General features: G+C 36.7%; 1 protein-coding gene across 6 annotated transcripts in view; it reads right to left on the bottom strand.

The window, feature by feature from the left end:
- Positions 1 to 973: 973 nt before the first annotated feature.
- LOC122541537 (probable E3 ubiquitin-protein ligase RNF144A-A) overlaps positions 974 to 12,812 on the bottom strand; it is a 68,240-nt gene continuing 56,401 nt past the window's right edge. For all 6 annotated transcript variants that reach the window (XM_043678407.1, XM_043678399.1, XM_043678384.1 and 3 more), the window contains 2 exons: positions 6,316 to 6,405; positions 974 to 1,883 (listed from right to left, as the gene is read on the bottom strand). In XM_043678407.1, the coding sequence (XP_043534342.1) occupies positions 1,752 to 1,883; positions 6,316 to 6,405 (222 nt within the window). In that variant the 3' untranslated portion in view covers positions 974 to 1,751. The remainder of the gene's footprint in view (positions 1,884 to 6,315; positions 6,406 to 12,812) is intronic.

The raw sequence follows: 12,812 nt of genomic DNA on the forward strand, positions 1-12,812 counted from the left end.
TCCCTCACCTCCTTCATTACCTGGTGCTGAGCTTAATTTATACTTCCTCACAAATTAACTGCTTGTCTACATCTTCCCATTCTTTCATATGACAACAAATAAAATGCTAAGACTCAACTGAATTGAGAAAAAGGCACAAACACAACATGTTTGAATAGCCCATTGCACTTTCGGTACTTAATAAAAACAAAGGACTTTGACTTCTTTCTTGCTGGTGATTGTAACTCATAGTTTTACACAAATCATTATAGAGATTAGTTTTGGCCATTATAATAAAATGGCTTGTAAGGTAGAGATTGACAGCATAGACATATCACAATGTGATGTTAATATAGAGCAAAATTGATAGCAAATAACTGATTGACAATAACACCGAACTTAGTGATTCGATTTTGCTCTTCAATTTGATTTTTATTTTGTATCATATTTATTATCAATTCTTCTGTGCCGGAAGATTTGGTTCATCAAACTAATGGTGAACCATTGGGAATCTTGTCCTCGTCACTCCCTTTCCCTTTAGTTTCTTTTCCCAGTTACTAGTCACTCCTCCAACTCTTCCCCACAGATAAATTAGTAAATTGCAAGGACTGGATTAGGAGAGAAACAGGCTCAAAATCATTGGATGAAACCATTAAGGCAGTGAGAGGGAGTGAGAACAAATGTAACAAAAGTTACAGCTGCAACCCTTGATGCTGAAGTACATGTCCAACATCTAGAATATCAACTGAGACCACATGGTAAGACACATAATATGTTGGCAGTAGAGATGCCAAATCCTACCTGCATCTTGAGAAAATAGCTTGAAATTATAGTCTTAATTGGCTGCCTGCCCCAATGGCTGAGCTACCCATCTTATTCCCATTTCCCTCCTGCAAACGCCTCTCCCCCACCCCAAGGGCAGGAAGGTCTTGGGAATATGTTCTTCCCCCATTTTCCCTGACATTTGCCATGAAACACATCTCTACAGTACCAGGAAACTTCAGCCTTTTATTGCAGGTAACTATTAAGATTCCGCACACCTTTACAAATTTAGAAAGTTAAAAAATAAAAACATATAAAGATGGAGATACTATAGATGGATTCAGGTAAAAAGCAGCTGTAAATCACCTAATAATTAAGAAACATTTAAATGTTTCATTCAAATCAACAAAATGTCTTATGATGGCTTTTATACAGTAAACTAGACTATTGGTCTTTTAGAGTCAGCGATATGTGTGTTTTTTGCAATATAAGAATGCACCTATTTTGATAAATAGATGACCTGACTTATTACAACCTTCTAATCTGATATCAGGTCTAAAATATTAGTGTGCCTTTTGCTTTTACAAAATCTGAAGCAGCTGCTGTGCATTTTCTGTTTAACACAACATTGCACTTTTTTCCATCCTTCATATAACCTATGTTTTGTACTTAAGTGAAGAGCAGTACCTTGTTAAGGATATTGCTTTTTTGAAACCATTTAAATGAGAACTTTTCTGAGCTTACCATTCATATTCCAGAGCCTTCGTGCAGAGTATCACATTTCTGTTCATTAATTTGAATAAGTAAATTTGTCTGGGAAACCGGGTTTAAAATTTTGTGTTTTAACTTATGGCACTCTCAGATTCTGGAGTGTGATTAAATGGTGGAAACCAGGAAAGCAAATTTTGGCACTGGGATATATGATGGGCTAAAATAAGACAGTTTAAAATTGCAGTTAAAACAACAAAAATGTTCATTAAATATTGTTGTCCTGTTTCCGAGCATCAGGTCTATGTGGGTAAAGGATCATCATCCCCTTTGTTACATTTGCACTTGCAGCAAAGAACAAATGGTGTGGCCAGTAGGAGGAAAGGTGACGCTACTAACAGCAAAAGACCAAAGCCTGCAAATATTCCAACTACCTAAATGGGGAAAGAAGATAAAAACATGATTATTACACAGTGTAATAAAACTAGAATATTTTCTTTCACCAAAAGGTGATGGATCAATCACAATCTTAAATATTTCATTGAGACAAAGATTCCTTTATTGTCAGAATGATGTATGATTTGTCAGTTACAACAAATAAAAATTGAGACAATTGAAAATGACCATTTACCAAGTGTTGACACTATGGGGAACTTTACAGACAAATCTGTGGGTGACGTGATAAACATCAGTTGGAAATCTTCCTACAAAACTGAGAATTATTATATCAGTACAGTTAGGACTTTAGTAATTGACACAAATCTTTTCCATATTATTCCAACTTTAGAATGACAAGCTTCATTTCTGATTTGAGTGGAAAATACTTTCACATGGAAATAAAAATGACCTGCTGTTCAACAGACCTCAAACTTATCCACCCCCCTGAAACTGCATCAGAGCGCCATGTAAATTCTATCACAGCCATGCAGGTTTTTTTTTGATTCTGTGTATAATTTTAACAGTCAGATTTAAAGTTATATATTGTAGCAGTAGAATACATTTTGAATAGAATGGATAAATACTAAAGTACGCTCAGGTTATGATGACAAAATATCTAGCTTTATAAAGAATCTCAGGTGTTGTAATGTGCAGTGTCACAGTAAAAAGTAAGGGTCGCTGTAGCCTAATGGAACCATAAGACTACCCTCACAATCGAGAGAAACAATTGGCGATGGTTTAAGCTGAGGGTCACCATGCCTCAGGCAAAGCGAAAGGTTGAGAAGCTGAGTCTTTGTTGGTAACTTCAGCCAGCGTGGGAATTCAACCCAAACTCTTGGTCGACTTTGCATTGTAAACCAGCTGTCCAGCCAACTGAGCTGACCAATGCCACAATACATTATGAATTTTCAGTTAGTATGACAAAAACTGGATACACATCATTTAAAAGGCTACTGCCAATTGTGTGATCTCTAGCATTTGAGGTATAGATAATCTTAAATCTTACGCATAGTAATAATTAAATAAACATTCAGAGCTAACCAGCATTTCATATCTCTCTTTGTTTTTGGATGAGCCAACACAAAAAGATTACAGAAGTTCCAGCATGTATATCTATTTCATTCTGGACAAAAGGGCACATTGAAACATAACTTCTGGCAGACGGAAGGGAATGAATACTAATTAGCTTTCAAGGAACAGAAGCACAAACACTACTGTCACAACTACTTTGTTAAGCTCTTCTGTTAAATCCATCCCAACAAACAATTGTTCAGTTCAATCATTCCACTGTAAAAATGACAGATTTTAATCTAAAAAAAATGATAACAATGCAAGATGCTGTATTCAGAGTATATACCATCTTTATATGGAATAGGTTTTTTGAAGTTGTAAGTGTCATATGAGGAGTGGGGTAAGTTAAGACTGTATTTTTTTCCGAAAATAACTATAAGCTGCTTTGCAGACTGAGTTCCAACAAACTAGCTGTAAGTCGTTCAAGCAGCCAAGACAATGAACAAGTATGGCTTGTAAGGAGATCCCAGTCAAGAAACAGACGTCTGACAACCTCTTCAAACCTCAAGCTAGCCAGAGAAATAACCTTCTGGAAATCGTATTACAAGAAATCTCTTGGCCTGCTGAGAATCCTTCGCTTTCCAAGATGCTCATTTGATCTTTAAAGAACATCATTTAAGAAACTAGGTCGGCCACATGAACACTGGAAATTGTAAACAGGATTGTAAACAGGTGTCAACCATAATTTTATAGGATTTTTCTCAATAACCAAACTGTATGTGCATGTCAGCATGCATGTGGAGACAAGTGTGCAAGATAGTGAGTTTTAAATTCAGGACAAGTGTGTCAGAAAAATAACACTCTTTGCTTTAAATTTACAAATGCTTGCTACCACTTTGGGATTCACACTTAAGAGGGTAACAAAAGACACACCTTTTACACACAAAACACAGTTTTACCACAGGCAGTACAGCGAACACAAATTCTGTCCACAACAAGTTTTGACCAAAAATATTTGAACGGCTTCACTGTATTCTATAAAAGATACTGTTGTAAGTACAAAAGTAGAAACAAAATCCATTGCATCAAGAAACCTGTTTGGGAATAACTATGATACGGAATACTCAAGCACAGAGGTTATGCTGACCTGATACCGGACACTGGTTAGACTTCAACTGGAGGATTGCGTACAGTTCAGGGTGCCGCACTTTAGAAAGGAAGTGACCACAGAACACATTACAAGAATGTTTTCAGGGAATGACGAGTCTCAGTTATGAAGATATACTGGGGAATTTGGGACTGTTTTCAATGGAGAGGAGAAGGATAAAGGAGATTTGATAGAAATTTACAAAATCATGGGAAGTTTGGATAGAGTACACAGGGAGAAACTGTTCCTGCTCATAAAAGGATCCAGAAGGAGATAGCATTGAATTAAAGTGATTTTGAAAAGAAGATAATGCGATGTGAGAAAAAAGAAATTTCGCATAACAAGGGATTTGGGTCTGAAATGCAACAAAGGAACAATTGAACCTGGAGGCAGGTTCAATTGAGATATTGAAGAGAGCAATGGACAATGATTTTAAATAGAAACAATGTGTGGGATTATGGAAAAATAGTGGGAAGATGGCATAACATTACACTGCTCATGATGAGACATAATGGGCTCAATAGTCTCCTTCTGCATTGAAACAGTTTTGTTATTTACTGCATTACAGTTTCAAGCCCAACTTATTTATCAGTAGTAACAAAGAGTGGAAAGCACTAAAGTACAGCCAAATCCTTATTTGTATTCAATTAGCCACAAAGTGCAGACACTGAATTTAACAGCATCTGATATGCTTGGTTACAGGGGCATCATTGTTTACGGATTATGATATAGTGCTGAATTTACAGATTGATTATCTAATTGAAGATAGAGACTGAAACTTAAAAGTGATATATTGCTTCAGAATGAGCCAAACTCTTTGTACAATAGAATACTTTCTCAACAAATCACACAGACCTTAATGCAAGTTTTAATGCCCAATAACATCTAAGGTTAGGGAAACGTGGAGGAAGATTTATTTTTGTTATACAGAATTCCTTTCTCCAGAATCTTGCTAAAGTAATGTGGAAAACTGAATTTAAGAATTAAGCCTTATATCTCATAGGAAGTATTAATAGTTTCTAACTATGGGATTCATCATTTTGTTCTCCCCTCTCTAGCCATTGTCCATTAGGGTGAGTGTTAGTGTGTTGTTCTACATTTAACCCTATACAAGCAATATACTTCCTGCTTATCAGAGGGTAGAGAAATTGAAGAAAACAACAGTATCAAAACAATGTGTATAGCTTTTGTTTTCTCTTGGTAAAACTGTAGGATAAGAAATAAGGAGTACTGTGTCTAACACTAGTGTTCCTGTATATTGCTGGTAACTCTGTAGCTCACTCAAGAGGACTCAAGATACCAAATTTCTCGGGAAAAGGAAGTCAAGAATAAAATGCTGAGTATTTCTATCTGATAACAGTCACTTTATCATTCTCTTCGATTTTGATTTCTTTGGGAAGGGAGGAGCAATAGGAGGACAGTAATTTATGGTGAAATTATTGCCCTTTACACCTACTGTTCTTGGGTATTTTTCTAGTGGTTCCTGCAAATGGTACTGGGAGAAAAAAAGAGTAATAGTAAATTGATGAGCTTCAATGCTGGTGAAATGCGAAACTGAAAATGATTCAGAAAAGATTTACAAAGATGTTTCCAGGATTGGAGAATTTGAGCTACAGGGCGAGGTGAATAGGTTGGGGCTATTTTACTTGAAGCATCGGAGACTGAGGTGTCACCTTTTAGTGGTTTATAAAATTATGAGGGGCATGGATAGTGTGAATAGCCAACATCTTTTTATCAGGTAGGGGAGTCCAAAATTAGAGGGTACGGATTGAAAGCGAGAGGGGAAAGATACAAAAGGGACCTAAAGGACAACTTTTTCACACAGAGGGTGGTGCGTGTCCGAAACAAGCTGCCAGAGGAAATGGTGCAGGCTGGTACAATTACAATATTTAAAAGGCATCTGGATGGGTATCTGAATAGCAAGAGTTTAGAGGGATATAGACCAAGTGCTGGCAAATGGGACTAGATCAATTTAGGATATCAGGTAGACATGGGTGATTTGGACTGAAGAGTCTGTTTCCGTGCTGTACACCTCTATGATTCAATTATGAGCCCAAACTTGCAAACTAAACGTACCAACCGTTTATTAAGATTGGGCAATAAAGATATCAGAAGCGATTTTGGTACGGAAATTTGTCCAGAATCAACAGAAACCTTTCATGTAGTTAAAAGCTGCTCTCCCTTTGATCAGGATTGACATAGTTGACACCATTGGATAATAAGGAAATCTATCTCATGCATTGTGATGGAAATAGAATTTTTCTACTAACCTGGGTTCTGTGCCAAATGACAGAGGCACGAGTGTGACCAAGTTTGTTACGGCAAGGTCCTTTATCGTAATGAATTAATAGAAAGTCATCCTGTTTTAAAAGGAATAAGTTCAAGATATTAACATTGCAATCCAGTCAAAATGCACTGAACCTTCGTTCCAAAAGGATCGTCAAAAAGATAGGTTTTCATTGTACAATTTAATTGCTCAAACATTTAAATAGGAAACACTATCCCATCCAAGAAAGGAAAAGGAAACTTTAACCTCAGTAGGCAAATACAATAGATGTTTTTTATTTACAAAAACAAGTCCCAAGTCACCATTTCCTCACAATGTCTTTTTAAAATAATGACATTTACTGGCTGTTTTTTTCCATTTGCCACTGAGAATTTGCTAAAACATAACAACTATTCACTAGGGACAAATAATGGGAAAAAGGTTCCCCAAGAGCCTGCTGTAGATTGTCAATAATATAAAGGCAGCCTCTCTTTGCTGCAAAGTGGATCCACTGTGAAAGCTTCTTTTATGCAGCATCTCACTCGAGCACATCGCAGTCTATTCAATGATAAGCCAGTAACCCACAGGGCCTGGTATGAGTGGCGCTAAATGTGGCTTGATTAAAGTAAAAATCTCACAACACCAGGTTATAGGTCAGCAGGTTTATTTGGAAGTACAAACTTTCAGAGCGCTGCTCCTTCTTCAGGTAGCTAGTGGGTCAGAATCATAGGCCTCAGAAGTTATAATAAAAGATCAAAGTGTTATACAAATGATGTGATGTATTGATCAGTTGAATGATGCTTTGATCTTTTACTGTAACTTCTGTGGCCTATGAACCTGTCCCACTAGCTACCTGTAGTCAGGAGCAGTGCTCCGAAAGTTTGTACTTCCAAATAAACCTGTTGGACTATCACCTGGCGTTGTGTGATTTTTAACTTTGCCCACCCCAGTCCAACACTGGCACCTCCACATCATTTATTAATGTAGATTACCCTTAACTGTTCAGCAGGTAAATATATTGGATAAACAACAAGAAACCCTGTTGTTAAGTTCCTGGCATGTATTTGAATTCACTAAACTTTCCCAGGATGGCAAGACTGACATATGAAGAAAGAGTGGTTGGAGTGCATTTACACTAACTGAAATTTAGAAGTCATGATTCGGAGATGCCGGTGTTGGACTGGGGTGTACAAAGTTAAAAATCACACAACACCAGGTTATAGTCCAACAGGTTTAATTGGAAGCACACTAGCTTTCGGAGCAACGCTCCTTCATCAGTTGGTTGTGATCACAATCACCTGATGAAGGAGCGTCGCTCCGAAAGCTAGTGTGCTTCCAATTAAACCTGTTGGACTATAACCTGGTGTTGTGTGATTTTTAACTTTGAAATTTAGAAGAATCGTAGAAACATATAAAATCCTGATGCAACTGGACAGGCTAGATGCATGAAGAATGCTCCCAATGTTGGGAGAGTCCAGAACTAGCACTCTAGGAATAAGAGGTATGCCATTCAAGACTGAGATGAGGAAGAATTTCTTCCCTCAGAGAGTTGTGAACTTGTAGAATTCTCTAACACAGGATGCTGTAGAGGCAAGTTCATTAGATATATTCAAAAGAGAGCTGGACATGGCCTATTTGGTTAAAGAGTTCAAGGGGTGTGGAGAGAAAGAGGAAATGGGATACTGAGATTGCATGATCAGCCACAATCAAGCTGCAGGCTTGAAGGGCTGAATGGTCTACTCCCGCACCTATTTTCTTTGCTAGGGGTGTAACAGCACCACCCCCAACCTTGCTCTATCCTTTTGGCAGCAGGAATAGAAGAAAACTAGGCCTGACTCTCTAGACTGCTATCGATTTGTTGGAAGATGTGGCCTGTGTGGACATTGTGATAGAGTTCTGCTTGCAGCTATCAGCATAACTACGAGCAAATTCCAATGAGCCATTGCAAGATGCCAGGGAATTCTAAATGTATGAGAGTCAAACTTAAAATCACTTGCATTTATAATACTGATCAGAGTCTCAGAGTGAAACTGAATTTCCACCAAGTAGCTTTGTTCTTCAAATTGCACTTATATTGCACAGATGCAAAATGACATGTTTTAAAATTTTCTAATACATGTAAAAGAAATTACTAAGAAAAAGAGCAGTGTACACCAACAAAACTGGTGACTGGTTTTATACTGTTTTTTCTTTCAAAAATAATTTTCAGTAATTTTAAATCAGGTTACTTTTGGCTGGAATACTGAATGTTCTTATGAAAATACTTAGTTTTGCCAATAACCCATTTTCAAGCTCATTAATAAAACTTCAGCAAATCATTATTCTTGCATCTGCTTAAGCAATATTACTCAATGAAGAGAAAGGGAAATCACATGATACTTTTTATTATGCTGCAAAATTATTCTGGATTATTGAAAATTTTAATTTTAGGATTATACAAATGAATTTTTCTGAGAAATTTGGACTGTACATTACTCAAATCAATTTTGAGCACATTTTGAATCAATTTTGCCAAACTGCTTTCAAGGGGAAACATTCCACCTCATCACATTCAGCCTTGGGATACTGCTGCATAATATAAACTGTACTATTGGGTTCAGTGATTTAGTTATGAGATTGACAATAATGACAAAAATTAATTGAAATACCTACTTTAATACACAAAAGATGTAAGTTATTCAATCAAGACTTTTACCCAGAGACATTGATTTAAAATGGATGAAATTAGCTTTTTGTTTGTTTCTTCTACTATGCTAACATACTATGAAAATTACAATTTTACAAAAATGCTCCTCTATAAATAAAAAGTAGCAAATGTTGGAATGGCAATGAGAAAAAGGATTAAAATATGTATAGAAGCTTGACAAACAAAATGCACTGTTATGTTCTAATTGCAGAAAATGCTGAAGAAGGAAGGGAAAGAAATGTATGGAGGTCTTTAGATTCCAGACAAAACAGATTTGAAGATTTGGCAGATTTCTCTAATACTTGACATTTCTTACAACTTGGAAAAATGTCCAACCAACTAGAAGGCCAGCTCTTAAAATACAATTAGAGACAAAAAAAGAAACTGCAGATGCTGGAAACGAAGGGAGACAAGCAGGAGGCTGGAAGAACACAGCACACCAGGCAAAGTACCCCAACAAGGGTTGCTTATGGATGATTTGCTATTGTTTGAAAAGTATATAAGAAACATTGATCAGAACTTGAACCCTCTGAGTTGGTACTTCTTGCTTTTATACTAATATTACAACGCATTTACTGTGTTATACAATGAGTGGATAATGAAATAGAACAGAGTTTATCAAAGTCATATGATGTAACACCTACTAATATGACTCAACTGTACAGAATAACATGCCCTTAACTTAGCAAAACATCCTAATGCGCTTCACAGGACAACATGTGGCATATGTCATAACTATGTGAAAAGCAACATCTTTTAAAATGTCTACAGAGAGGCTAACGAAGATCTGACTGTTTTTACATAGTTATGATGTATAACCTAAGTGGAATTAGAATAGTTGATACAGTATAACTTTCTAAATATCCATAACCTCAAATATGAATAGGTTTGTTTGATGGGAGAGTGGTGTTAATACTAAGTCCTTTTTGGGGTTTGTTGCTAATTTATGTAGTGTTAGAGAACTGAAATTTGTCATGATTTCAGCATACATTTCCAAACTACACACCTCAAATACCAGTAATTGGCCACAATTCCAGGCTAATCTCTGCAAAACACTTAACAAAAAGTAATGCCATCAAAATAAATGTTCCATTCTCTTACAAGTTGAATAGAATACAAGAACAAACAAAGAATTACAGAATTGTTACAGTATAGAAGGAGGTCATTAGAGAATTTGACTTATTGCCAATCTCCTGCCTATTCCCCTTGCACATTGATTCCATATTCAAAACACAAATGCTAAGATGCTCATATTAAAATGTTCATAAAAATTGTACTTCACAAATAAGAAGGTCACTGTCGAGTGATATATGCTGCCTTGGTAATATCATTAAGATAACTGCAGGCTGGAAATAATTTCATTATCTTCCTTTGGTGGATGACAGCATGTAACTAATAAACAAATTTAGAAACTGCCTTTAGAATATTCTATGCACAATTACCTCACTGTCTGGAAAGCAAGCTATTTATAACGGCTACATGTGGATTTTAGATTGCAGCACAGATAACTTCCAATCCCAGTGAAAAATGTGGAATGCTCAAGACTCTTCTGATGTGACCAAACCAATGTTTGCATTCCACACATTAACTATTTGTGTAACTATGACTGTGAATCATTTAAATTAATGACTAGATAGAGGAGCAAATGTGCATTGGGCAGACCAAATCTTAAACTTAAACTTTTCAACATTCAAAGCAGCACATGTGAAATCATGGGCAAGATTCCACTCCATTGTGATGCAGTGAATTTTGAACTGTGAGTAAAACATTCGTGTTAACAGAGTGCGTTGAAGTACATGACATTGCATATTTATTTTGGTATATTCATGTGGCCTGTATAAAGTCAAGTCTCTTGGCACAACCAATTAATAAGTGTGTAAATTTTCTTTTTACATTTTCCGATTTCAAAATCTGCAAAGACCAAAGAACAGTACTAAATATGGAAAGGCTGCTGCTCGGAAAATTAAGTCGTCCTTTGATTTTTTTTTAGCTCACTCAGCATGCAAGCATTTAGTTCTCTCATCAACAGTCTAACAGTCTCCAGAATGATTCCAGAGTGTTGGTTTTTATTTGCCAATTGTAAATAATTCGGTGACTAAAGATGGTACATTGCTGCATTACAGCTGGTATTTCTTACCAGCTACCTACAAATGCCAATGACAGCTTCAATTTACAGATACCTAAACAGAGGAAGTACTGCGTAGAATGAATAAGTAAAGATCACATGTTGGGTGAGCTCCATGGCTGTAAGGAGAAGATGTTCAAGTACAAATGTTTAGATTGCATTTATTTTAGAATTATTTTTCAGAAAACCATAAAAAGACATAACAATGTCTTTCTTTATTGGAAGTAATAAAGTGAATTTAAAAAAAAAGAAAAAAAAGACTATGATTTCAGCTGACTGGGGAGCAGGAAGATGTGGATCTTGTGACAGCTCCAAAACGTTTGTACAGATGCCTCTGTAGGTGGCTCAAACTCAAGCTGACATCAATTTGAAATGCATAATTTGGAAAAGTTATAGTTGCAAATGAAACAGTACTATTTATGATCTCTGGACTCATTAAAAAGTCAACTTGTAATCAATTTTCCCAAATCTAATTCTGTCATCATAAATAAAGCATTGCATCCTGCTTTTTAACAATAAAAGGATTTGCCAGCTCAGTGCTGATTCCATTAACTATGCAACATTATTATAAATATGCAGCCAACTAGCTGATCAGTGAAATGGGAATTGGGAAAAATTTAGAAATCTGCAAACTGACCAAAATATTGATAAAAAGGGAAGAAAAACAAAATGAGAGAAGTGACATAAAGCTAAAGGTAAGATCTTCTACAATAGCTAGAAAGGACAGTAACACCAGGTATACCAAAAAATAAAGGTTCAATTTGGTGAAGCTACCTTCAGCAGCATGGAATAGAGCTATGTGATCTCACAGACGTACCAGATCTCATCTCTGCAGTTCTGTGACATCCAATCATGAATGGACAACTAAACAACTCATTGGAGAACGAGACTTGACAAATATCCTCATCCTCAAATGATGATGAAGTCAAGCTCAAAAGATGAAGTCCAAGTAACTTCACCCAGAATAAATTAGATTAGATTCCTTACAATATGGAACCAGGTCCTTTGGCCCAACAAGTCCACACGGACCCTCTAAAGAATAACCCACCCAGACCCATTTCCCTACCCTACATCTATCTCTGACTAATGCACCTAACACTATGGGCAATTTAACATGGCCAATTCACCTAACCTGCACATCTTTGGACTGTGGGAGGAAACCAGAGCAACCAGAGGAAACCTACACAGACATAGGGAGAATGTGCAAACTCCACACAGACAGTCGCCTGAGGTGGGAACCGAACCCGGGTCCCTGGCGCTGTGAGGCAGCAGTGCCAACCACTGAGCCACCATGCTGCTTCTGAGTGAACACATCATCTTGCTTCCTCCTGACAGCCTTCAGTCTTCTTCATACTTGAAAATGTACCAGAAATGGAGTGTGACCAAAGGGTTAATAATAGTGAGGAACTTCATGTAATTAGTATCAACAGTGATAAAATATTGGAGGAAATTAGGGAACTAAAAGAGGAAAAATCCTGAGGATGTAACTGATCACATCCTAGGATTCTAGATGAGATAGCTACAGAAGTGGTGGATTCATGAGTTCCCAAAACTCCCTAGATTTTAAAGCTATCCAAGCAGATTGGAAGCGAGCAAAAGAAACATCTCTACTTTGGAGAGGGAGGGGAAAAGAAATGGAACAATAGACCAATTATCCTGACATCAGTCAAAGAAAATGCTGGAATCATTA

The sequence above is a fragment of the Chiloscyllium plagiosum genome, chromosome 3 (genome assembly GCF_004010195.1).
Source record: "Chiloscyllium plagiosum isolate BGI_BamShark_2017 chromosome 3, ASM401019v2, whole genome shotgun sequence".
Taxonomy (NCBI): Eukaryota; Metazoa; Chordata; class Chondrichthyes; order Orectolobiformes; family Hemiscylliidae; genus Chiloscyllium; species Chiloscyllium plagiosum.